Source organism: Sus scrofa, chromosome 14 (genome assembly GCF_000003025.6).
Source record: "Sus scrofa isolate TJ Tabasco breed Duroc chromosome 14, Sscrofa11.1, whole genome shotgun sequence".
Lineage (NCBI taxonomy): Eukaryota > Metazoa > Chordata > Mammalia > Artiodactyla > Suidae > Sus > Sus scrofa.
The window spans coordinates 108,891,819-108,918,958 of NC_010456.5; the positions used below are offsets into that span (position 1 = coordinate 108,891,819).

A 27,140-nucleotide genomic window follows, 5' to 3' on the forward strand; every position below is an offset into this window, starting at 1 on the left:
AGGGACTAATTGGGCAACTTCTCCATTTGCTCAGTAAATATTTACCAAGTGCCAGGCACCTTGCTGGCTGTGAACAGACATGGTCCTTAGCCACGTGGAGCTTACAGTTTGGGGAGGTGGGGGCAGACAGGAAACATACAAAGTATGTGTGATCATATATGTGGGAATCCTGTGTGATAATACAAACAATTTTGCATTATATGTGCTGGTGACTCCCACATATATTATTTCAGCCCATTCTCTGCAACTCCAGCCTTGTATATTCTACTGCCTCCTCAATACATCTAATGTCTAAAAGGCTTCTCGGGGGAGTTCCGTCGTGGCGCAGTGGTTAACGGATCCGACTAGGAACCATGAGTTTTCGGGTTTGATCCCTGGCCTTGCTCAGTGGGTTAAGGATCCAGTGTTGCCATGAGCTGTGGTGTAGGTCGCAGACGAGGCTTGGATCCCATGTTGCTGTGGCTGTGGCGTAGGCCAGTGACTACAGCTCCGATTAGACCCCTAGCCTGGGAATCTCCATATGCCTCGGGAGCGGCCCTAGAAAAGGCAAAAAGACAAAAAATAATAACAAAAAATAAATAAACAAAAGGCTTCTCAGTTTAACATGTCTAAAACAGAATGAACCCCCACCCTCTACCCAGTCCTCCAGAGTCTTTTCCATCTCAGCTAATGATAGTGTCATCCTTCCTGTCACTCAGGCCGCCCCCAATCTAACATCATCCCTGGCTCCTCCTTTTCTCTCAATCCCACATCCACTTAGTAGAGCCTGTTGGCTTTGCGTGCAGTTTATCCAGAACCTGACTCTCAGCATCTTCACCATTTTCACCCTGGTCTAAGCTACCATCGGCCTTTTAACTGACCTTCCTGCTTCCTCCCTTTTCTCCTGACTGGCTATTTTCATCACAGTAGCCTGGGTGAGGCTGTAAACTGTAAGTCGGATTTTGTTACTCCTTTGCTCCCCATCTCATTCCCAGTCCTTGTGTTGGCCTAGAAGACACGATAGGATTTTTATCCCCATGCCTTTCTCAGCCATCTCTTGCTCTTCATCTCCTGTTCTGCCCCCTGATATCTGAATGGGTCCCTCTCTCTCCTCCTCCAAGACTCCTCAGTTCTTCTTAGCCAAGCCCTCCCAGGCCAACCTTTCCTCCGCTCCTTGCTCTCAGCCTTATCTACTGCCTTTTCCCCATGTTATTTTCCTCTCTGACACTTACCACCCTCTGACATTGGCTATCTCCATGCTACCTACACGCAAACAGGGCATCAGTGTGCAAGCGGAGACTTTTATTTGTTCGTTCCATGGAACTGAGAACAGTGCCCAGCATACAGTAGGTGCCTCATCAATATTTGGTGGATGAAGTTAGTGGGTGGAACAGAGTTGGTGAGGTGTGTAGACAATCAGGATTGCTGGTCTGCTCATCAGGAATGAGCAGCCCTGACTGCTCTCCTGTCTTAGGTGGGTATTAGGGCAGGTATCCTAATGAATGGGTTGATCTGCAACCTCAGAGTGGTTTTCTGTCCTTGTGACTGGCTACTGTCTCACCCTAGGTCTGGGTAAGGTCTCACATACCCTGTGGTTTGGAAGCCCTTGCTAGGAGATACTGGGGCTGAAGCAAGAGGACAGAGTGAAATCCCCTTCATAGGGTCCCAGCCAGTGAGTAGCACTTCCTTGTCTTTTTACATGTGCATCTGGGTAAGAGGGGGCCCTTCTTTCAGGCACACGTGGTATTAACTCAAATGGTGGGGGTGGGGTGGTCTGATAGACTGTGAGGCCGGAAGGTGGATGATGTGGATTCCAGGCTTCCCTACCCATCAAATCGACTTGCTGGGGAATTTTTAGCATCATAGAATTTTAGAGCTGAAAAGGAACTTAAAGATTTCTTTAACCTCTTTTTCTTTGCCAGCTATTAAAAAGAGAATAAAGGTATGTCTACTCCCTGCCAAGTTCACAGAAATACGGTGCAACCTATATAAAAACTGCATGGGCGCCTTTAAGTTTTGAGTGTGCTAAGGTCAAGAAATTGTGGTCAAGGTCAAGTGTATTCAAAAGGGAGGGGGGAGTCTAGCCTCTTCGCCATTTTCTTGAATGGTGATCTTGGGAACATTGTTTGTTTTTTGCTCAGTTGATCACCTTTAAAAAAAAGTAAAATGATATTTCCAGTTTACTTCAGAGAGATCTTATGGGGATAAAATAAACTAACACTTTCACGGCTGTGTGGTCTGCTCAAATATGAGATCCCAACTCAAAGTGTCATCTGGCCTTGATGGGAAGCAAGGCCTTGGTTCTCTGCTCCTTGCTAGATGTGTATGTGACTTGGGACAAGCCTCTTGATCTCTTTGAGCCTCAGTTTCCCTGTTTGTACAATGGAATGACCGCTATCCTGTTCACCTCCCAGAGAGATTGTAAGAATCAAGTGAGATCTTGGATGAAAAGAGACTTTGTGAACTTATAAAGTTTCTATTATTCAAAGCTATAGGATTTTTACACACAAAAACCATAGCCAGTGATTTTTCCCCAGATCATTGAAGCTTACTCTCCTTTAAAGAGCAAAACTATAAAAGAAATGTTTAAAAACTATTTTTGGATAGGGATCTTTCTGAAACGGATGATATGCTTCCAAGCAAAGTATACCGAGCATGAATAACCTCCTCTTTGCAACTCGGGGGTGTTGAGTTCGTACCTATATGTACAAAGCACCTGCTTGGTGGAGGTGGGGACCACAAAAGCCTCTTTCTCTCAAAAGCCTTTATCTCCAAAAGAAGGTGGGGGTGAATCGGTGGCGGGCAGAAGGTAAATTGCTGAGGGAGAGCCTGTTGCACCGTGGCCTGCCTTGAGGCCGCAGTGGTATTGGCGAGGGGAGGCCCTTGAACCCCATTCTGGGCCCTGAATGAGAACAGTGTGTCCTGCCTGATGAGTTATGGTGCTCATGACAGTATGAGGTCCCTGGGCTTCTGAGACCGTCGGGCTGGGGGCCCCAAACTAAATGGTTCCCGGCTGCTGTGCTTTTGGGATGCATGTTTTCACCTCTAATTGTCGCTCTGTCTTCTCCCTGATAGTTAATGTCACTTTTTCCCCCCATTAAAAAAAATTGTGGTTAAATATACGTAACAGAAATAAATGGTTTTCACTAGCGTTTAAGTGGACAGTTCTGAGGCATTAAGTACATTCACAGTGTTGCACAGTCATCGCCATCATCCACGTTCACACATTTTCATCTTCCCCAGTTGAAAATCTGTACCTGTTAGGAGTTCCCGTCGTGGTGCAGTGGTTAACAAATCTGACTAGGAACCATGAGGTTGCAGGTTCGATCCCTCGCCTTGCTCAGTGGGTTAAGGATCCGGCGTTGCTGTGAGCCTTGGTGGAGGTTGCAGATGCAGCTCAGATCCCGAGTTGCTGTGGCTGTGGTGTAGGCTGGCGGCTACAGCTCCGATTAGACCCCTATCTTGGGAACCTCCATATGTGGCAGGAGCTGCCCTAGAAAAGGCAAAAAGACAAAAAAAAAAAAAAAGAAAAAAGAAAAAAAGAAAATCTGTACCCATTAAATGCAGGCTCCCCATTCCTCCCTCCTCCAGCCCCTGGCCACCATTCTAGTTTCTGTCTCTATGGATTTGGAGGCTCTGAGGACCCCATACAAGTGGCGTCATGCAATGTTAGTCCTTTTGTGTCAGGTTTACATCACTTTGCATAATATCTTCAAGGTTCCTCCACGTTGTACATGTGTCACTTGCCTTGCTTTTTAAGGCTCAATTCCACCGTCTGTCTATACCACATATTGCTTATCCATTCGCCTGTTGATGGAGACGTGGATTGCTTCCACTTTTTGGCTATTATGCATAATGCCCCTATGAACGCAGGTGTACAAATATCTGTTCAAGTCCTTGCTTTCAGTTCTGTGATGTATGTATCCAGAAGTAGAACTGTGGGATCCTGTGTTAATTCTATGTTTGATTTTTTTTTTTTTTTGGTCTTTTTGTCTCTGTTTCCCTCAGTGACTGCACCATTTTACATTCCCACCAGCAGTGCACAAGGGTTCCACTTTCTCCACATCCTCAGCAATACTTACTATTTTCTGTCTTTTTGATAACAGCTATCCCAGAGGGTGGCGGTGGCATCGAATCATAGTGGTCACTTCTTGAGATCCCATCTACCAGGTTCAGTTAACAGCCCCTCCAATTTCTGAAATGTATGGCTGAGATTTTTAGAATTATGTCTAAAGAGAGAGTAGATGGGCTCAAAGCGAAGCCTGAGGGGCCCTCCAGAGAGGGGCTTCCAGGAGCTGGGGTGGGTAGATTCTGTGACATCTATTTTGGTCAGTAAGAATCTGGCTCGCTTCTGGGTTTCTAACAGTGTGGTCAACGGCTCGGATGGATGGATAATGCCTTCTGTTTAAGCAAAGCAGTTCTATGTTGTTATGATTCATGGGGCCTCCAAAAGAGTGTTAATTGCGCCTTACTCATGTTGGGCATCCCTTTTGCATGAGGGCGATGCAGCACTGTGGTGCAGAGGGGAGCACTAGGGATGGGTAAAAGGTGGGGAGTGTTACAGCGACATGGCCTCATGGAAAGCTTGTCTGCTGCTCCAGCCCATGTGCTTCTCTCCAGCTGTTGGGGACAAGATCTCCCTGCTTTCTGAGCCCACAGGGAAGGAGGACTGAGCTCATTGTGCCCCCACACCCTGGCCAGCCCCAGCCTCTCAACTTGTGTTCCTTATTGCCCCCGGAACCCATCAGGATAAGGGCTGGAGCACCTGCTGCAGGGTCTGGGGTGGGGAGCATGGGGGGACAGGGATGGCTCCTGCTCTGTACCTGTCTCCTCTGGGAGGCTGGCATCAGAGCCCAAGCCTAGGCAGCCGGCCAGTTACCAGGCAGCCTGAATCTTAGAGGAGAGCCTATGGACTTGGAATTGTGTTGTTTTTAAGGGCTCGAAGAGGTGCAATTAGCAACCACTCACCTTTGCTGGGTGTGAACCATATGCCAGGAGCCTCACATGCAGCATCCTGGTTAATTCTCACAACCATCCTATGGGTGGATACTATTACCACCTGTTTGCAGAGGAAGAAATTGAGCCTTAGAAAAGTAATGTCTCCTCCCTGAGGCCACGCAGCTTGTAACAGCAGAGCCCGTTTAGTTTCCCTTTGTGGAGATGGGAGGAAGAGTGCACACGTTTTTTGTTTGGTCAATAAGAGTTTATTTTCGAGTACCTGCAGGCACCCTGTCCAGTCGGTCATTTCTTTTGATTCTCCTCACTTCGCCGATGGGAACATTTCTCCCAAGTTTGCTTAGGGGAAAGCCAGCGGTCAGGAATGTCAATTGCTTTCTGGTGGTCATGAGGCTGAGAAGAGGCAGAGCTTTGGCTTTGACTCGAATTCCAGTGCTCCAAGCCCATTCCATTGCGCTGCCTCCCCCACCCCCGTGAAGAGAATCAGGGAGGTGGCTGGAAAGCCACCAAGTCCTTGCAAAGCTCCAAGGACTGTAGCCGCTCTGCTCCCTTCCCATCGCTGTCCCCTCCTCCTTTCACTTCCAGGCACCCAGACTACACGCCTTGGGGTTGCACGGGTCCATCCTTATGGATCTAGTACTCATCACACAGTAGGTGCTCAGTAAATACGCGTCGAATGTTGTTTGAGGGGAGAGTGTAGCGGAAGCAGTAGAAGCTCGGCCAAGGTTGCGTTCCTGAAGAGAAACCCGAACAGAATGCAAAAAGCATTGTCTCCTCCCTCTTCTCCCAGAAGGAACCTTCTCTTCCCAACTCCTAGATGCCGGGGACTTGAAGAAAAGAGTGCCCCAGCTCTGCAGACTTTGGAGCATCCCCAAATTCCCAAGGGAAAAGAGGCACCAGAGAGTCACATTGGCAAAGCGCTTGTGGAGTCAGGTGTCACTCTTTGTAATTAATAAGACTAACGATCCCTTGCTATGCTCAGCATTTTGCCGTTTTTCAAAGTGCTTTCTCAAATAGTATGTATCCTTTGATCCCTACAACCATCCTTTAGGTAGGCAGGGCAGGATACTGAGACTAAGGATGCTCACCTGCCCAAGGTTGTTGACAGATAAGTGGCAGAGAGGCAGAAACCATGCGAGGCAGTGGCCCCACTGCTTTCTCACTGTTGAGCAGGCAGCAGGTCAGAGCCCCAGTTTCCCCATGTGTAAAATGGGAACGAGAGCAGAGCACTGCATGTAGTCAGGGGTTCAATGTGATGATGTTCGTGAAGTGCCATCTTCACAGACAGCAGATGCTTAGCGGATGGTGGCAGCAGGTCATTAATGACAATGACCAAGGCTAAGTTCATTGCTCCTCTGGGGACTTGTGTTCTAGTGACTCTTGTTCAGCCCAGAGTGTTGAGAAGAACTGAGTGTAGCCTCCCCCACCCCACCTGGGAAGTCCAATTCTGGCCCTTCCCCTGCAGTCAGACTGTATAGCAAGGGCTGACCATGAATTTCTTTTTTTCTTCTTCTTCTTCTTCTTCTTTTCTTTTTCTTTTTCTTTTTTTTTTTTTTTTTTTTTTTGGCGGTGGCTTGCAGTGATGTAGGATCTCAGTTCCCAGACCAGGGATTGAACCCAGGCTGCAGAGGTGAAAGTGCTGAATTCTAACCCCTAGACCACTGGGGACTCCTCACCCATGAATTTCTCTCTTTCTTTCTTTTTTTGTCTTTTTGCCTTTTCTAGGGCCGCTCCTGCTGCATATGGAGGTTCCCAGGCTAGGGGTCTAATTGGAGCTGTAGCCACCGGCCTACACCACAGCCGCAGCAGCTCGGGATCCAGGCCACGTCTGCAACCTACACCACAGCTCATAGCAATGCTGGATCCTTAACGCACTGATCGAGGCCAGGGATCAAACCCGCAGCCTCCTGGTTCCTAGCCGGATTTGTGAACCACTGAGCCACGATGGGAACTCCATGAATTTCTTTTGATTTGCAAAACCTGAGGTCTTTCAAAGAGGACATTTATAAAATAGTGTTTTTCTCTTGGTAACAGGTAATTATGACATTAATAACAAGGACTTTATTCATTTAGTATCCACTTGCATTTTATTATCCTAGCTCCTCCAGCTCCTTAGCTATGTAACCTAGGCAGGCTGTACTGGATTTGGGGGCCTTGCCTTCCTCAGCTGTAAAATGGAGATAACAGTACTTACTCCGTAAGGTTGTCATGAGGATTAAATGAGTTAATGCACGTAAAGTTCTTGGAATGGTGGCTGGGATGGATTAAAATACTCAGTAAATGGTATTTATTATTTTTTACTATTATCACCATGCTTGGCACCATGTTTAAGCCAGCTGTCCCCAGCCTTCTTCTTCTCCCCAAGTTGAGAGGCATGCCTGGCCAGTGAAGTTCATATGCAAGATTTAGCTCCTGCTGTGTAACCTGTTTATTTACCATTCTTATAATGCCACCACTTGCTCATTCAGGAAAGCAAATCAGAAATAAGTTGCACAAGGAGTTCCCGTCGTGGCTCAGTGGTTAACAAATCTGACTAGTATGCATGAGGTTGCAGGTTCGATCCCTGGCCTTGCTCAGTGGGTTAAGCATCTGGCGTTGCCATGAGCTGTGGTGTAGGTCGCAGATGCAGCTCAGATCCCGCGTTGCTGTGGCTCTGGCGTAGGCCAGTGGCTACAGCTCCAATTCGACCCCTAGCCGGGGAACCTCCATATGCTGTGGGAGTGGCCCTAGAAAAGGCAAAAAGACAAAAAGAAGAAAAAAAAAAGAAATAAGTTGCACAAGAGTGATATTATTACAGAGCTAGTTTTAAATCTAGCTCCACTTCTTTTGTGTGTCTTTTTAGGGCAGCACTCCTCTCAGCATATGGAAGTTCCCAGGCTAGGGGTCAAATGGGAGCTGCAGCTGCCAGCCTATTCCACAGCCACAGCATTGATGGATCCGAGCTGTGTCTGCAGCCTACACCACAGCTCACGGCAATGTCAGATCCTTTAACCCCCTGAGCGAGGCCAGGGATGGAACCTTCATCCTCAAGGATACCAGTAGGAACCTCAACCCAAGAACTTCAACTCTTGTTAGTTACAAGTCTCTTGCAACTTCCCCCACACCCTTGCTGATTGGAGCAACAACCAGTTACTACTTTTCAGGGTTTTCTTGGAACAGACTCAGACATTTCTTGCCTGGTAGGTCAAGGCTTGGGCGTGCCCTCAGTGTGCTGTGGCCCATCTTCAGCTTGGCAGAACATCTCTGGGTCTGCTGAGGCTTCCTTCCTGGAGCCTGGCACCTCCTCCATGAAGTTCCAAGAAACTGGTGGTAAACATCCACAGCAGAGACACTTTTCCACACTTGATGCAAAGCCCCCTGCAACTACGTTCAGAAACAGTTATGGGTTTTTTTGTTGCCTTTTTATGGAACTTCCTGGGCCAGGGATCCGCCTCTGCTGCGACCTGAGCTGCGATGGTCAGATTCTTAACCGACTGCACCACAGCACGGACTCAGAAACAGGGGTTTTCGAGAATTATATGCTGCTATTATTGAGCACCAGTTGTGTGTGGCAGACACCACAGTGGGTACTTTATACACATCTCTAGTCCTCCTGGTAATTCACCTAGAGGGAGATTATCCTCATTTTCGGGGAAGGGCTCCACAATACCAACTATTGTGCGCAGGGTCACATGGTGAGATATGGAAGATTTCGGATCCCAGACCCCTGCTTTTGATCTCAGCCCTGCGTTCCTTCCATGCAATATCTGCCTCACTGTCAGTTTCAACTGAGCGCTCACTGGGCCCTAAACAGGTAGAGCTGGTTTGCTGACGTCATTGCCACCCGCGACCATCAAGTAGTCTGCTTCCACCAGTTCTTGCACTCCATATCTTGAATGTGCCAGAAAGTACACTTTGTGACAGCTTTCACGGGTTCATCCCTCCTTCCCCCTCTCCCCACCCCCACGCAGCCTCTGCTAAACAGAGCACACTGGCCTCTGTAACATGGGATATTGCACATGGCATTGATTTTTTTTTCCTCTTAGCCAATGCGCTCTCTTCCCCCAAAATAGACTGTCACATGGCCTGAGCATTTCATTTCACGAGCCCTGACACAGCTCCAGGAATCACGGTCCCTGAATCAGTCCCGTGGACGTGGTGATTACCATGTGTGTTAAGCACCTTCTATGTGTCTGACCTCCCTGTCTTCAGTCTTCACATCAGCCCCTCGAGGCAGGAGTAATTACCTCCATTTTACAGATGAGGAAGCCGAGGCTCAGGGAGGTTAAGACCCTTGCCCACGAAAGTGGGGGCACTGCTATTGGAATCCTACTAGCTGTATCCTGGGAGCCTGGATCTTAACCCCAATGGAAACTGCCTCTAAATAGTCACTGCATCTGCCTTGCCCCGGCCATGGTGTTACGCACGGCACAGCGTGGAGAGTCAGTTCCTTTCCTCGAGGAGCTCATGGTGTGATGGGCTCCAAAATCCTGAGCTTCGGTGATTGGCTTTTATTTCTTCCAAGCCCATTTCCACGTGGGCACAACCCAGTGAGCAGGCACATGGCACAGCGCCACGGGTGCAGAGTGTGTGCCCCAGGTTGACTTTTCCGTTTGCTCTTTGGCCTTCTTCCCTCTGGGCTCTCACTTCACGTTCACAGAACCCAGAGCTCACCCAGGTCTGGCCCACTGTGATATTCCTGCTTGTGGCCCAGTGCAGGGCTGGCTGCCAAGGAGAAGAGAGGCCTTATTTGCCTGGGAAATTGTTGCTATTATGGCCTTCTTTAAGGCCCCAAATTAATTTTTGTGAGACATCCACACTGTGTTTTGGGCCTGCTCCCTGGGGAATAGGATGGGCTAGTCTTTGGAGTCCGAGTCCAAAGGAAAGCTACATTAGGCCCTATAATCTCCAGCTGACCCTCCTGTCTGAAGCTGAACCTAACTCTGTCCTGCCTTGACATGTGTGCCATGGAGGATCTAGGATCTGGATCTGGATGGATGCCTGGTCAATTGTTGGCCTTCAGGCACTTTTTCTGCAGCCCCATTCCTTGGGCATTCGTCTGTGCCAGGGGCCTTGGCCCAGGGAAGTGACCAAGGAGAGACACTCCCTGTGTCCCTGGTGCTAGTTTGGGCATGGATTGATGGGAACCCCTTTGGTAGGCTGGGCCTGGGGCCTCAGTTATAGAGGTGAAATGATCCCAAGGTTATGGGGTTGACAGGCTTGCTCAGAATCCATCCTTATCTTTTAGAAGAGAATTGATATTAATAAGAAATTCAGCTGGAGGAACTGGTTCAGAAAGGGCAAGCCACTGGTCTGTGGTCTGCCCTGTGCAGTCAGAGGTGAGGCTGGCACCTGACTTCGGAAGTCTGACCTCACTTCCTATGTCTTTTCTGTACATCCTGCCTCATTCCTGTGTACGCATATTAGTCATGTATGTCTCATCATCCATGATAGCTTATGGTCTCTCTGGGGGAGGGCACAGAGACAAAGAGAGGTGTGATCCAGTTTCAAACAAGACAGTGTGTAGACAAGTGCCATATCATGCAGTGTAGACAAGTAGAGACAAAGGCAATGAGTAAACATTTTAGAAAGAGCTTGGATAGGGCAGGTATTAAGGGTAAGTGAGGGGGTTCCTGTTGTGGCTCAGTGGTTAACAAACCCAACTAGCATCCATGAGGATGTGGGTTCGATCCTTGGCCTCACTCAGTGGGTTAAGGATCTAGCATTGCCATGAGCTGTGCTGTAGGTCGCAGATGTGGCTTGGATCCTGTGTTGCTGTGGCTGTGGTGTAGGCTGGCGGCTACAGCTCCTGTTCAGTCTCTAGCCTGGGAACCTTCATATGCTGCGGATATGGCCCTAAAAAGACAAAAGACAGAGTTCCCGTCGTGGCGCAGTGGTTAACAAATCCGACTAGGAACCATGAGGTTGCGGGTTTGGTCCCTGCCCTTGCTCAGTGGGTTAATGATCCAGCGTTGCAGTGAGCTGTGGTGTGGGTTGCAGATGCAGCTCGGATCCCGAGTTGCTGTGGCTCTGGCGTAGGCCGGTCGCTACAGCTCCTATTCGACCCCTAGCCTGGGAACCTCCATATGCCGCGGGAGCGGCCCAAAGAAATAGCAAAAAGACAAAAAAAAAAAAAAAAAGATATCTTTAAAAAAAAGAAAAGACAAAAGACGAAAAAAAAAGGGTACGTGAGAAGAATTTACAGAAGGATTAGTGATTTGAGTAAGGTGTGCAGGTTGGAGAGAAGCAGGTAAAAAAAGTGGTATGTGTTTATATAAGAAATGTGAACAACACCAGGAAGCCCGAAGGAAATCTCCTTCATACACCCATTCCCATTTGATGTTTATTCTTTTGGCCTTTCTTTCTTTTTCATTTTTTCGGCAATAGAATCAAATCATCTCTATACACCAAGGTTAGGGAAGGTCTCGAAGAGTAAGCGGGGAGTTTGGGTCAGAGGGAGCCCCTGCTGTTCCCTGTCCCTGGGAAAGAATTTGTCCTGGGTTGTCTTAAAAGCTGGCTCCCCTCCCCCCACCCCCACCCCAGACTCCTCTTTCCCATTTGCCATCCAGTTTCTCCAGCACAGTTCTCCTGCCCTGGACTAGGGGACACACAGCCGATTTTGCCACACCACAAAGCTTTGCTGCTGCGTAAGGTCGTTTCAGGGGAGAAACTATATATAGCGGAAGAACTAGCATCAGGACGGCTCCATATTGTTCGGGCCGTTTAGCATCGTCCTTCTGCCGATGCAGACAGGGTCACCTGGGACTTAGTGCCCGTCAGATGGGCTCTGTGTTGTGTCATCAGTGCTCTCTCTGTGTTCCCCAGCCAGTGCCCGCCCACACAGGACCAGGGTTCTGGCCCCACCCAGGCCCAATAGAGCCTTGAAGTGAATTGCTTAGGGAATTGCAGGGAGGGTCCCGGCCCAGAGCTCTCTTCCGGCTCTGTCACTTGGCAACCAGGTGGCCTTATACCCACGAATCTCTGGCGGCTCATCTGAGTGATAACGGAGTTGGTCTGAAACAGGAGTGTTTTTCTGCTTTTTAGGCCCACACCCGCGAGACATGGAGGTTCCCAGGCTAGGGGTTGAATCGGAGCTGTAGCTTCGGGCCTATACCACAGCTACAGCAATGCAGGATCAGAGCCGAGTCTGCAACCTACACCACCGCTCACAGCAACGCCGGATCCATTACCCACTGAGCAAGTCCAGGGTTCGAACTTGCAACCTCGTGGTTCCTAGTTGGATTCATTTTGGCTGTGCCACAATGGGAACTCCTGAAACAGAAGTTTGATACTGTTGTTTTAACCCCCTGGAACCTATCAATGCAAGCTCACAAAGTAACCTATATATACAACCAAGTGGGTGCTGCACTGGTTGATGCTGAGGGGACCAGAGCCCTAAGAGGTTCCATTAAAGTCTCAGGGTCCCACAGAGTGTACAGTTTGAAAACCAGTAGGTGAGAGGACTCTGAGCTTTCTTCCAGCCTTAGGATCTGTGGGTCTAGTCTTGTGATGGCCTCTGGCATAAATGACCCATCAGTAGGAGTGGAAATTTCATAACCTTTTGGAAACTTTGATGGTCATCTTGCGGAGGGGTTGGGGATGAGTGGCACAGGAACAGAAACATCAGGGCAGAGGTTTCTGTAGTGGGGGCAGCCGCTGGAAGCAGTTTGAGGAGCCAGTTTGACGTGCTGTCTGGCTGCTTTTCTCTGGCCTGCTCTCGCTTGCCTTTTCTTTAAGTGCTGGTTTGTCCCAAAGAAAAGATGAAAATGAGGATATAATGCACTTCAGGCAAGGAAAGTGCATTTAACTTAAGTTGCCTGGGGCTGAGTTACACACTTGATATGTGGAGTGTTTGTAGAGCGTGGTGGTGCCTTTGGCAGAAATCAGAAAGCCAGGATCCCGGGCCAGTTTTTCGTCAGTCAGCAAGTTTGTTTGTCGAGCTCCTGCTTTGTATTCCTGGAGAGGCTAAAGGGAGATCCCAGCTTGGTGAGGACCCCTGGATTTTGAATACAGAAACCAGCTGAATCTAGCTTAAGCCCAAAAGGTGCTTAATTACACAGAGTTCCCATCGTGGCTCAGCGGAAATGAATCTGACTAGGATCTGTGAGGATGGAGTTTCGATCCCTGGCCTCGCTCAGGGGGTTAAGGATCCAGCGTTGCTCTGAGCCGTGGTGTAGGTCACAGTCGTGGCTCTGGCGTTGCTGTGGCTGTGGTGTAGACTGGCAGCTGTCGCTGCAATTCGACCCCTACCTGGGAACCTCCATATGTCGCGGGTGCAGCCCTGAAAAGACAAAACAAACAAACAAACAAAAGTGCTTAATTACCGGGTTTCAGGGGGTGCGCAGGACCCCGCGGCAGGCGTGCTGCCTGGCCTTTAGCAGCGATGACAGAGACCTTGTTCTCTTCTCCTTCTTTCCCTCAACTCTGCTTCTCCCCTGGCGTCCTCCTCATCTCAGCCCACATGGCCCCAAGTAGTCCTGCTACAGCTCCAGCCACACTCAGGGGGGCTCAGCTCTCCCGGCCCAACGTCCAGATTGCAGAGTGGGTGCAATTGGCCCAGCTTGGTCCACTCAGCTCCAGCCACCCTGGGGATGGGGTCACATACAACAAAACCTGTCATGGGGGGGCCGCTTCTGACCCCGGCTGCCATTACGAGGCAGTTCCTGGACGGGGGCACTTGTGAGCCACACAGACAGCTCCAAAGCTGTCTGCTCCTCCAGCCCAGTGAAGGTGGGAAGAGGTGTATACGGAACCCTTACTGGCCCTGCAGGGAGACAAAAAGTGACCCTTGGCAGAGCCCACTTGTTGCCAAGTACACAGCTCCCCCAGCTGAGGCTGTCAGATGGAAGCGGCGGGGCTCCCCAGGCTGGTGTCAGCAGTGTTCCCCACAGAGCACAGGCCCCTCCGTATCAACTCAGGGGAAAAGGGTTTGTTGGCAGGATGACGGCGAGGCAACCGGCCTCACGGGAGACGGGCCTTGAGAGCAGTCAGGAATGGAGGCGGCTCTGTCTTTTGGGGGCTGGTGGCCTCTCCGCTTGTGTCTGAACATCTGCTCCTGGCTTCCCTCTCCGTGGACTCAGCCTTCTCCTCTTACTCATCAGCTTGTTCCAAGACTGAGCACACCAGTGCCAAGTTCTGGTAGCCATTGGATTGGCTTCTTGGGGTCACGGGACCACCCAGGTACACGCAGCAGGTTGCAGGGGCTGATCACGCAGGATGCGGGGCTGCCGCTCTCAGGACTCCAGGTAGGGCAGGTGTTAAGAAATGGTCTCCTCAGATCTCCTGCAGTCAGGAGATGCTTGTGGGCAAGGGAAGGGAGCCTTGAAGATGGAATGAAGGAGGGGTCCTGGGAAAGGGGCCCAGCCTAAGCTGAAGCAAGGCCGCAGGAAGGGGCCAGCGCAGGTGTGTGCCTCAGGGAGGGGGCAGGAAGAAGCAAGGCCTGAAATGCACCTTGATAGCTGAGCTGTGGGCCAGGGGTGTGGAGGTGATGGGAAGCCACTGGGAACGTGTGGTTGGGGGGTTCCTGGGACTTGAGAGGGCGCTCTGGACTCAGGGGACGAGGAGGATGGCTAGGGAAGGGTTGGGGCAGGGCTGAAGGCAGTGAGGCCAATGAGGGGGAGGAGGGGAAGGGTCTGCCCTGGCAAGTTGGGAGTAGAAGCCCCTCTGAAGAAAGAATCCACAGGCTTGGATGACCCATTGGCTGAAGCAAGGGGAGGGCCTGGCAACCCTGGGGACTTGGGGAAAGGAAGCTCTTGTTAGCCTTCCAGAGCAGCAGAGCTGCTGCAGTGCTTGTGTTAGTTGCGAGAACTGAGTGTAGTTAACTCGGAAAGGCAAGTCTCAGGCTAAAAGCAAATGGAAACTAAAGACTTCTAGAAAATGGGTCCGGGGCCCACCGGCTCTGCTTCTTAGGAGCTGCGACCCTGCCCAAGTCACTCAGCTTCCTTGTCTTCAAAATGGGAACAAAGTCTGCCCAGTCCCCTCGGAGAGATGTGGGGAAGGGCAGAGGTCATGTATGCGACAGTGCTTTGTGCACAGGAAAAGCTTGTGCAGCTGCAGGCCGCTTCATTACCATGGCTGCTGATGTGCCGGCCTGCACGGTGACCCCGCTGCGGGTCAGGGAGCCTTCCTTCCTGAGGCACCCCTGACTCCCAGGTGACGTAGCTGCTGGCTCTCTATTACCTGGGGTAATGTTGAAAACCGCTCCCTTCTGGAAATTGAGCCTGGGGGTACCTGGATGACCAATTAGGTCTAAGATCGGTCACCTCCCACCAACTTGCTGCGTTCCCCTGATGGGCTCCGTGCACACGGCGCAGGGCTGAGACTGAGCCCTCCCTCCAGGAGAAAGAGAAGAGGCAGGGGAAGGGCCGGAGGTGGGCAAGCCTCACCCGTGTACAGTTCAGAGTGGAGTGGAAGGTGATTTCTCCCCCAAGTGGGGCTCCTTGACCTGTTTCTCACAGAGAAAACCGTGGAGCATTTGTCTCAAAGTTCCCAGGAAGAGGGGAAATGATGCAACTGCATCCTGTTTTGCCACCGGCCTAGGGAAGGGGACCCAGATGGGGACAGCAGTAGATGGTGGCAGTGATGGGAGGACTGGCAGAATCCTGGGGCCCGCAGAGTTGGGGGAACAGGCTTGAGGAGGGGACCGAGGTCCGTGAGCCAGAGCCTGCGGCCCTCCTTCCGTTCTGTCCCGACCTTGCTCCATCCAGTAGCGTCAGGTGGCCTGGTGGCCTGCTTCATTCTCCCAGCCATCCCCCTTCAGGATGTGGCCTGGCTTTCCCCTGCTGCCTACACCCTGGCTTCCTGGCTTCCTTCTGGCTCACCGGCAGCTTCCTGTCTCGGGGAAGGGCCGCTTCCGGTGCCACCTGTCTCTGGTCCGGGTCTCTCCCCAGTGCTTTCTCTTCTGCCCCTTCCAGCCCCTTGGCTGTTTCCATCCGTTTCCCTCCCACGGAGCCTCTGCTCCCCCCCACCCCAAGCCAGACTCTGTCTTCCGCCGGCTCCTTTCCAAACCCGGGCCCCTTGCAGTATTACTTTTCCTAAAACACAGCAGCTGTGCATTTTGCTGGCCTCCCCAGCTGTTCTGGTCCTTGACCACAGAGGTCATGTTATTTGTGACAATAAATAGAAAATGAGATGGAGAGGGTTGCCCAGTGCCTCGGGGCTGCCCTTCTAGCTGCCTGCATTCCTACTGGGAACCAGTAATAGTCATAAAAAGAATAAAGCTAAGGCTTTCACTCTCCGTTTCCTCTTAATCATTTTCCAGATGCTGTGCTAAATATTTCATATGTGTTACTGCATTTAATCTTCATCATAACCCGAGACGTAAACTCATTGTCATCCTCACAATCAAGGGAAACTGAGGCTCAGAGAGCTTCTATAATCTGCCTGACATTATCTGCGAGAGTCAGTGGCAGAATGAGACTAGAACTGATGGCCGTGTCCGCCTCCTCACTTTGGCGATGTGTCCGCCTTCTGTGGGAGGAGAGTTGCCACACGCCCAGGCCTCCCCTCAGCCCACTTAAGCTTCGAGTTCCCCTTTCCCCCAGTTGCCTGTTGCAACTAATAACCAACCCAGATCAGGAAGCCTGTGGTGTCGTTCTCAGAGCTGTGCTTTGTTTGCTCTTTTCTCCATATCCAAGACAATGGAAGGACCTTCAGATGGTAAGGGGCACAGTGTTTTTCTTTGCCGTGGACTCCCCCATACCAGGGACCCATTTTACAGATGGGAAAATTCCTCCTCGTCTTAAGAACTTGATTTGACATTATCCTGACAAAGGACCTTCAGAACTGGAAATAATGGCCTAATCTCTTGACTGCCCGCCAGGACTCTTCCCACTGAGATTGTGTTGCCATGCTGTTCTGCGGGTGCTGGAAGTGTGCCCCGGAGGTTGCCTCTTCCACCCATCCCGTGTTGACTCAGAACACTTCTCTTTGCGGTGGGCCCTCTGTGTTCTGTTCTTGTCTATGATTGGTGATTGTCAATGCCAGAGAGAGATGGAACCAAAATCTCTGGGGATAGGGGCATAAAAGAAGTTCGAAAGAGCAGATTCAGTATCATAATCCCATCTCAGGTTTGAAAAAGTATATCATTTTTAAAATGCAAGCCATCCAAGGTAGAGTTTGGCAAAAATCTTGCTTAATGTTACAGTAATTCCCGGGTGGGGCTTGGCACAGTTTTGTGTGTGTGTGTGTGTGTGTGTGTGTGAAGTCTGTATTTATCGAAAGGGATATGTTCTTTCAAAGGCCGGGCAACACGGTCTTCCAGCAGGAGACTCTAGTGTCCTGTCGATCTGTATCCTGCAGCCCTGCAGGTATTTACTGGAGGTGCCTGAAGCTGGTGCACTCTGTATGGGGGCATCCTATCTGCCTTGTTGGACCAAACCCTCTCAGGGCTCTGGGTAGCCTGCCCGATGACTTTGCCGGATGCCAGATGAAGGTAATATCTAGTGTCGAGACCTGGTCCTGGAGAGTTCAAGGCTAATCTGAAGCATGTACCTTCACAAAGCTCAGGCATGCATTGCTTTTGTATACGGCTGGCCCTATGCTTGGCCCTGGGAGTGCAGCTGAGCAAAACAGGTATGGTCCTGCTCTCATAGAGCTCACGGAGTAGAGGGAAGACAGGTTATGCCCAAATAATCAAAATGCATACTACAAAGGGGAGAAAAAGGTACTGGGAGAGAATTATAGGGTAAGAGAAGTGAATTATTTTACTTTCCTTTATTTTATTTTATTTTTTGGCTACACTTGTAGCATGCGGAAGTTCCCAAGCCAGGGGTCGAACCCAAGCCACAGCAGTGACAATGAGCCACAGCAGTGATACTGCCGAATCCTTAACCACTAGGCCATCAGGGAACTCCAGGGGAGTGAATTATTTTAAGGTGGAGGATCACAAGTACTTTACTGACAGAGATATACCTAAGCTGACACCTGGAGGCTGAGGCTGAGGGAGCCATGCTTGTCTCCTGTGGCCCCACCTCTGGCCAGAGCTCCTTGCTGGTCCATGAGACACTTATAGATGAATTAGAAAAAGATGCCTGCTCGGGGAAGAGGCAGCCTTGCTAGGGCCCATCGCTGATGAGTGGGCCTGAGCTAGGTTTCAGCCTCTGCTGGCCCCTGGACCTGGTGCTTCTATGCTGGGTACAACCCAAGGTGGAGGTGCTGGGGGAGGGTTACCCAAGCCGAGTGAAGGACCTGCATGAGTGAAGGCCCTTGCACAGCAAAGAGCTTGATGCCTTCCAAGAAGGAAAGAAGCCACTGGGAGAAGCAAGCCACCACCTCAGCTCTTCCCCCCGATAAGGAGGAATTTTCCCTTACAGGAGGGGAGAGGCCGTGTCTTGGGCACTGTCCAGAGCTGCAAGGCTGTCCAACAAGCACTTGGAGTCTGGCTTCCATGAGGCTGTAGTTAGTTGGTGAGCATCTGCTCTGACCTTCTTCTCACAGCAGGTGTGCCTTCTGAAATGTCCCAGGAAGAGAGAAGAAGCCTTAGGAGGGGGTTCAGGGGGAGCTATGACAGAGACCAGAGCTGGGGGCCTGGCAGCTCTCATTCGGCCGCCCCAGGACAAGCACCTACTTTGTGCAAGTTCTGTACTAATCATTTGGAATATCATGGACTTTAAATCTTTTTTTTTTTTTTTTCTTTTTTAATGGCTGCGCCCGCAGCATGTGAAAGTTTCCAGGCTAGGGTCTGAATTGGAGATACAGCTGCCAGCCTATACCACAGCCACAGCAACTTGGCTGCGTCTGTGACCTACACCACATTTCATGGCAACGCCGGATCCCTACCTAACCCGCTGAGTGAGGCCAGGGATCGAACCCGCATCCTCACGGATCCTAGTCAGGTTCGTTAACTGCTGAACCATGAAGGGAACTCCCTAAACTTTTTTTTTTATCTTACCTGGGACACACAGCTTTTCATTCCATCGGGATAATTGACTCAAATGCAAGTGATGGCTGCTAAAGGGAGGCTCTACTGGGTGGAGGGCTCTGTTCGCCTTGGAGAAGGGAGCAGGCTTGCTTGAGAAAGTTTGAGTTTAGTCCTAGGGGAATGGAGGCACATCATGGACCATTAATTTACGGAGTAAACTAGGAGTTCCTTGGTGGCTCAGCAGGTTAAGGATCCAGTGTTGTTGCTGCTGTGGCATGGGTTTGATGCCTGGCTCAGGAATTTCTGCATGCTGTGGGTGTGGCCAAAAAAAATTTATGGAGTAAACTAAACTCTAAGCTCTTGGTAGGAAGGATCCTATCTTGGCAGTGAACCTGTAATGCCTAGCGTGATGCCTGGCTCATCTCAGGTGCTTAGTGTGATTCAGTATCTCTCCAGGAAGGTTGTCCAGATTTGCACCCAGGTTTTTTGTCCCTTTGCCCGAGCCCTGCCATTGTGCCACAGCTGCCTAGTGACAGAACAACTAAGGGATGTTTCAGGAACTTTTTTTTTTTTTTTTTTTTTGTCTTTTTGTGTTTTTTAGGGCCTCATCCACAGCATATGGAGGTTCCCAGGCTAGGGGTTGAATCACAGCTGCAGCCGCCGGCCTGCACCACAGCCATAGCAATGCAGGATCTGTGACCTATACCACAGCTCATTGCAATACCAGATCCTTAACCCCCTGAGTGAGGCCAGAGATCAAACCTGCATCCTCATGGATGCTAGTCGGGTTTGCTAACCAACGAACCACGACGGGAACTCCTGTTTCAGGAACTTGAAATCATGTCTTGGGGAACTATGACTGCTGAGCAAGAAAACAGAGACATAGGGAGATGGGAAGGTAGTTTCTAAACCCTCAAAGAATTGTGGTTGTGAGATGATTACCATTCACTGAGCCCTTCCTATGTGCCAGGCACTGAGCTGGGGGCTTCATGTACACAATCTTGCTTCATCCTCCCAGGAATCCAAAGAGAATACGCTTATCTCTATTTGGTGAGGGAGGGAACTGGGGCTTCGATTACATGATCCACCCAAGATCATCTACCTGGGATTGGGGATGGGTCTCTCTGACTCCCAAACTCGTAATAGCTGAGTGATTTTTAACCACCATCCAGTGCTGCCTAGAGATGTGGTTTCTGAAGCTAGAGCTGGAACTCATGGGTAGAAGTTCCAGGAAGGTAGTTTTCTGTTCCCCAAAGGGTGATTTCTCTTCCTAAAGGAGAACAGTATGAAATTAGAATGGGTTGCCTTCTGAGAGCCCAGCCTCTATTGCTTGGATGGGATCTGGTTCTGCAAAAGGGGCAGCTCTTCTGCCTTAGCCTGGTAGGGGCTGTGTCTAAACTGAACTGTGAGGGCCACATTCAGCCAACATGAACAGCAGTCCCTGGACTTCCTGGGTCATCCCAGCCTCGATGCTGTGTTCTCTCCCCATTCTCCCCGGAGCCCCAGCTGCAGGGCTAGGTCCTGGACTCTTCCAGCAGGAGCTGGGTGCACTTGACCCCCTTAGGAATGGGTCAGGTCTGTGGACCCCGTCATGGCAGCTGGCCCTTGGGTGGGCTTCCCTGGGTGGGCTTCCATCCCCTGTGTGTGGCCAGGCAGGAAACACAACCCCTGAGATGCTCAGTCTTGTTCTTCCCTGCTCAGCATATTCTGCCTCCTTCCTGACCATCGGCACGTGTTACGGGCAAGATTGAGAAAGTCCTTCCCAAACAGCAAGGTCAAAGCTTTTGGCTTCTTCCTTTAGAATGTACCCGGCTGGTGGGGTAAGTGCGGGGATGGACACGTAGGAGCCACAGGGTACCAGGAACAGGACAGAGCATCTGGGGGAGGGATCTGGAGGGGGACCGGGGTGTGACGGCTGAGCCGCTGCTGCCAGAGGCAGCCCCCACCCCCCAACCCCGGCAACTCCCTCCTGCTTCTCCCTTAGCAGTTCGCCTCCCCGCCTCCCTTCTCTTCCTGCGTTCCTCCTCTTCCTTCTGTGATGCAGCCCTGAGCTCTTCTGCCTTCCAGCTCTTAAGCACCTTCTCTTCTGTCCACCTGGAGATTCCTGATCTTAGGATTTAGTGACCTCGACACATCATATTTCTTTATAATATCTTCTCCTGCAGGGCTCTGCCTCCATCCCTGCCACTTCAGAGCAACTCCTGTCTGTCCCTGGGAGCTTTTAACATCGAACCTCAACCAGTCAATCTGGATGCCTGGCTGCTAGCCTGCCTAGAACGTTTAATTGCCTCTTGCAGGTGACATCTTACTCCACAGGGACATTTTACGACAAGGCCTTCATCCTGCAGGACAGGTCCAGTGGTAAGAATTTGACGTATCGTGGCAGGCCAGCAAGGAGGATGATTGAGGGGCAATAGAGGGAAATTAGGAATTTGTGGTGGACCTTCCACGTGCCAGGAACAGAGCGAATTTCTCCTGCCAGCCAGCCTGTCAGGGGCACCGTTACCTCTGTTTTCCGGATTGGAGATCTAAAGCTTGCTTAGGGTCACAGGGCCAGTTAGGGGGTGGGGTCAGAGTGTGACTCCTCTTCTGCTTAACTCCAGGGCCCAAGCTCCCTCCCTGGGTCTGTGCTGCCTCTCTGCAGGGCCTCTGTCTTCCTTGTTTCCTGCTGGCGCTGAGCTCGGCGCCTGGTGTGAGCATGAACGGGGGCTGATGATTAAAGGAGATAGGATGGTGCTGTTGGGCAGGGGCCTGATGAGCCGGGTACACCTGGGATGGGTGGGCAGATGGGGTGGGCGGATGTCTGAGGCACCTGTGGGCTGGGGGAGGCAGCAGCGGTCCTCAGTCCTTGTACCTTCTGTTGTGTGACGTGGTGTGGCTTGGTGGGCACCCGGGCTCACAGCTGAGAGTGTCCAGAAGTAGAATGAAGGAGCCGTGGTGCCGGGTGTAGCAGACCCAGAGTTATGGCAGGACCAGTGGCCTTGGTGGGCTCCTGGTTCCCCTGTGAAAGGCAGTGTCAGTGAGATTATGCCCACCACCTCTTGGGCCACCCGCATCGCCATTTTTCTTGTTCTCCCCTCTTCTGCCCCCGACAGCCAGCAGGCTGAGTGTGAGGAGACCCATCGAGGGGCCAGAATAAATGCTGGTGTGGGAAGTTCCCTTCATGGCTCAGCGGTTTATCAACCCGACTAGGATCCATGAGGATGCGGATTTGATCCTTGGCCTCGCTCAGTGGGTTAAGAATCCAGCGTTGCCATGAACTGTAGTGCAGGTTGCAGATGCCGCTTGGATCCTGCGTGGCTGTGGCTGTGGCCTAGGCCAGTGGCTGTAGCTCCGATTCCATCCATAGCCCGGGAACTTAACATATGCAGCAGACAAGGTCCTAAAAAGCAAAAAAGAAAAAAAAAAGAAAAAAAAGCTGGTGTGCATTTGGTTTTGCATCCTCCTTAACCCTTTCTTACCAGTGGGAGTCAGGCTTTCAGACCTTTGGGGACCATATTTGTCCTGGTCCCCTCCATTGGCTCCCACTGTCTTTTCCCACTCTCACTACCGTGCTCTTCACCCCGGTCGGTGCCTCCTTACGGGTGTTTGCCCTGACTTGTACATCCTCTGCACCTCACCTCCTCTCCTGACACCCCTAGATCTAAGTGGCTTGGCTGGGGGTCAGGACTCACCCTTCCCCGGTAGGCACTGAGAAAGGTATTTGATGATGATGAAGACTTATGCCCCATTGCTGCTCAACTCTGCCTGTGAAGGCAAGTGCATTTATTCATGTAAAGCTATTCTTGGTAAGAAAGGGGCCTAATGATGCACTGATGTTTAAAGAATGAGAAAACTTATTTTTCTATCTCATGTAGTGGCCCTGATGTCCCTGACATGAACAGAGCAGGTGAGAATGGCACCTCTGCTGCTGGTGGTCCTTCTGGGATCCAGCTCCTTTGGAGGTGTTGCTCCATCACAGGACATCGTTGTCGACATGGTTGAAGCTTGGATTCTCACCAGAGGAAGGGAAAAGAGAGGTTGGAGGAGGCAAGCCTGCTGTCCTTAGGCCCAGGTCCTCTACCGGCTCAGGTCCCTACAGCTCACCTTCCATTGGCAAGAATATAATCACATGGCCACCCTGCCTGCAAGGGAGGCTGGGAAATGTAGTCCAGCTGGGCTGCTACTTGCCAAGGAGGGGAGAATGGAGTTGGGTAGACAGCTGCCAGTCTCACCACAAAAGATGGGGAGTATTTTCATTTGTGTGTGCTGACAAGAGAGTATTTCCCTGCCTGTAATGTGCCCACTCTCTTTCCTAACTTGTACACGTGCCTCCCTCCCTCCTTGGCAAACTTCTATGCATCAGACTCAATGCTGCACAAACTGGGTGAACCAGAAGCTGAGTAAGGCAATCGCTGCCTCTTAGTAACTCGGTGTAGCCTGGAGAGGGCAAGTGTGGAGGCCAGACAGTCTATAAGTGCCGGCAGAGATTCTCTTGGTCTTGTGTGCGAGGCACTGCACATACAGAGCTGAAAGACCACCTATGGCCTCCAAATGCTCACAGAAGTGAAGTGCTGGGAGCAGGGCTGGCTTGGGGAGTGAGGAAGGCTTTACAGAAGAGGTGACGTTGGAGCCGGGCACAGAGGGTTCAGTTTCAGCAGGTGGAGGAGGGGATTTTCAGGAGAGGAGGCCAACAGCAAAGGCTTGGAAAGCTGTGCAGGGTTGCCAGCTCAGGTGTGGCCCAAGTGTAGTGGGAGGGGTCCAGAGGTCTGCATGGCTCACGCCTTGCTCCATTCTGGCTTTTGCATCTGCTCCTAGCACCTGCCTTCCCTGGCACCCTTTCTACAATTGTGCCTTCTCTCGTGACTTTATTTTTTCTGCTTTATTTTGAGCATAACACCTATAAACACTTGGCTCATCTACACTGACCTGTGCCTCTCCTGTGTCTCCCACTAGAGTATAAGCTCCATGCGAGGAAGGATTTTGTTTTGTACAGTACTTGGCAAATAGGTACTCAAATGTTTGTTGAATGAATAAATGAATGAATAGAAATGTGTGTCAAAGATCACATTCTTGGAAAACCTTGATTTTTAAAAAAATTTATTTATTTACTTTTTGTCTTTTTAGGGTCACACCTGTGGCATATGGAGATTCCCAGGCTAGGGGTCGAATCAGAGCTGAAGCTGCCAGCCTATACCACAGCCACAGCAACATCAGACCCAGGTTGCGTCTGCAACCTACACCACAGCTCATAGCAACGCCAGATCCTTAACCCACTGAGTGAGGCCAGGGATTGAACCTGCAACCTCATCCATACTAGTCAGATTCGTTTCTGCTGAGCCATGACAGAAGCTCCCTGGAAAACCTTGATTTCCATGCTAAAGAGTTTGGCTTTTATGTTGTGGGCAGTGGGAAGCCACGGAGCGTTTCTGAGAAGGAAATTGACTCAGTCACTGTAGAGAAGGTTACTGGCAGCAGGAAGATGGGTTGGAGTGGAGAGAGTGCCCCTTCCCTGTCCTTCCTTTCCTCCTCAGCAATATACCCTTCAGCCTGGTGCCCTTTTTGTGCAGTCCAGAAACTTTTTCCTGGACACAGTCATTTTGTTTGGGGCTGAGTAGAGATTTGGTCTCTGGCAAGTCTTCATTCCCAGCAGTGGAGTGGATGTGAGCTGACCTCCGCTTTTCTTTTGAGGGCCAAAGAGGGCCTCAAAAGCACTCTTATCTACTTCACTGATGGAAGTGAAAACTGATACACTCTTTCTGGAAAACAGTTTGGCTAAATGTTACCATGTGCCTCAAAGATACTGCTACCATTAACCTAGAAATTCTGTGAGGCCGCTAGCATAGGAAAGTAAGCCAAAGTATGTGCAAAGCTCTATGTATGAAGACTTTTGTCCCAGTGTTGAAAAATTGGAAATTATCTAGGAGTTCCCTGGTGGTGAAGCAGTTAAAGAGTCAGTGTTATCACTGCTGTGGTGTAGATTTGATCCCTGGCCTAGGAACTAATGCAATGCTGCAAGTGCAACCAATAAAAAAAAAAGAGTTCCTGTCCTGGCACAGTGGTTAAGGAATCCGTCTAGGAACCATGAGGTTGCAGGTTCGATCCCTGGCTTTGCTCAGTGGGTTAAGGATCCATCGTTGCCGTAAGCTGTGGTGTGGGTTGCAGACACGGCTCAGATCCTGAGTTGCTGTGGCTCTGGCGTAGGCTGGTGGCTACAGCTCCGATTAGACCCCTAGCCTGGGAACCTCCATATGCCAAGGGAGCGGCCCAAGAAATAGCAAAAAGACAAAAAGACAAAAAAAAAAAATTATCTAAATGTGTGACTAGGCGTTCCCATCATGACTCAGCAGAAACGAATCTGACTAGCGTCCATGAGGACGCAGGTTCAATCCCTGGCCTTGCTCAGTGGGTTAAGGATCTGGCGTTGCCATGAGCTGTGGTGTGGGTCGCAGACGCGGCTTGGATCTGGTGTTGCTGTGGCTGTGGTGTAGGCTGGTAGCTACAGCTCTGATTGGACTCCTAGCCTGAGAACCTCCAATATGCTGTGGGTGTGGCCCTAAAATAGTAAAATAAATAAATGAATAAATAAATGTGTGACTCATCCTCTCAAATCCATCCCTCATTTTCATCCCACTAAAACTCTGCCTGCCACATGGTAGACACTCAATATGGTTGGAGTCTGGGCCCCTGCTTTTTCTCCTGAGCTCATGCAGCTGCCTTCTAACTGGTCTTTCTGAAGCCAGTCTAGCCCCCTCAAGCCCACCCTATGCGTGGATTCCAGAGTAAGTGGTCAGAAATGCACATCCTTCTGTGGCACCTCTTCAGGGTTCTTCCATCTCTTAGGTGGCAGGTCCACCTTGTTTCGCCGGCCTCACACCTTCCATAGCCTGTCCTGCTTCTGCTTTGATGTCGTTTCCAGCCGCCTCCAGCTCCGACAGCGCTGAAATCCTGCTGGTGGCCTCCAGGTCCTTGTTCCCCTTGTTTCCTCTGCCCGGCTAGCCCCTGCTCATCCCTAGCTCAGAGCAGACTTTGGGACCTTCCGCAGGTCAAGTGCAACCCCACCTCCTGTGTTCCCGTGATCCTGTGTGATTGGTTCCTATGATCCCAGCCCTTGCATTTGTACGTTGGTTTCTCCTATCTCTTTATGTCCTGTCTCCTGTACCAGCTCTGACCTTGAGAGTCCTAGCAACTTTGTGTCTCTGTTACCCAGCATCGGGTCTGGCACTGAGGAGACACCCAATACATTTTCTTTTTCTTTTTTCCAAAATACGTTTTCTTAAATGAGTGAACGAATGAATGGAGAATGATGTAAGCTTTTTGTTATGAAGAAATACATCCTGTACAGGGCTCTGTTTGCAGTGAGTACCCAATAAATATTTATTGAATGGGTCTCTGTGAAATGAAGACAACAGGATTTTTTGGAAGTGTCCTATTTATTCTGGATTTCCTTTATTTCCTGAGTTGACCCTGTGGGGGTGGAACCTGAGCATCTGCATTTTTGCAGAGATTCCGCAGGCGAGTCTGATGAGCAGCAACGGCTGGAAATCACTGGCCTAGCAGTTTAAAATCAGGATGGAGGACGTACTAATGCTGGGAGTTTGGATTGTACACACTGTGTGATCCCAGCGATGTGTGTGTGTGTGTGTGTGTGTGTGTGTGGTGTGTGTGTGTGTGTGTGTGTGTTGAGAGGAACAGAAAAGCAGTTCTTCAACATATTATTGCTGGTTGTTGCTGGGCGATCGGCTCTGACTGTTATTTTTTCTTTTTATGTTTTATGGTGTACTTTTTCTCTGTTTACCATTATGTTACCTTCTAAACTATAAGTGGGAAGAAGGACAGTTAGACAAAGGAGTCCTGACTGTGCTTGGCAGGCAAGTCCTCAGTCCTGGGCTACAGCCTCCCATTGGCTCCTGGGACTAACTCCGGCACTGGGTCTAGAGTCCGGGCCTTTACCCTTTCTGACTGCCAGCAGGCTGGTTCTCCAAGAAATTGCCGTCCACAATTCCTAGGTCTGAGGCAGGCTGCTTTGTCATACCAGGTCTCCAGGTGAGGAATGTGGTGAGATGTGGGGATTTGCCTCCACAAGGTAGTCTCGAAATGGGCCCAGAACAGAAGAGCTAAGCTGGGTGGGGGGGTGGGGCCACAGACCTGGGGGCCAAGGCCAAGTGGGACACTGAGGGTTAGAAAGGTGGGACAGTTGGGGAGCAGGTGACAGGGGACTGGCTGGGTCGGGAAAGGCAGCCAGCTGGAGGGAGCACCCTGAACCAAAGAGCTCTCGGTTTGGCTCTGGAGCTAGGCAAGCAGCTGGAGTGGTCCATGGGTAGGGGTGAGGGGATGTATGTATGCTTGTTTGTTGTTTAATGCCATCTTCTTCCCAGAAGCCTTT

At 50.6% G+C, this 27,140-nt stretch overlaps 1 protein-coding gene across 5 annotated transcripts in view; it reads left to right on the forward strand.

Annotated features, from left to right (window-relative positions):
* The window catches only part of UBTD1 (ubiquitin domain containing 1), a 57,682-nt gene that overhangs the window by 6,285 nt on the left and 24,257 nt on the right, over nt 1-27,140 (forward strand). Inside the window, exon 2 of one of the 5 annotated variants that reach the window (XM_013990470.2) lies at nt 1,546-1,651. The exons of 3 other annotated variants lie outside the window; for them this stretch is intronic. Coding sequence is in view for 1 of the 2 variants with exons in the window: in XM_013990469.2 (XP_013845923.1) it covers nt 16,554-16,572 (19 nt within the window). In the remaining variant the exon portion in view is untranslated. Of the gene's footprint in view, nt 1-1,545; nt 1,652-14,549; nt 16,573-27,140 lie in introns of those variants that run through there. One more of the 5 variants, XM_013990469.2, reaches the window with a different exon arrangement.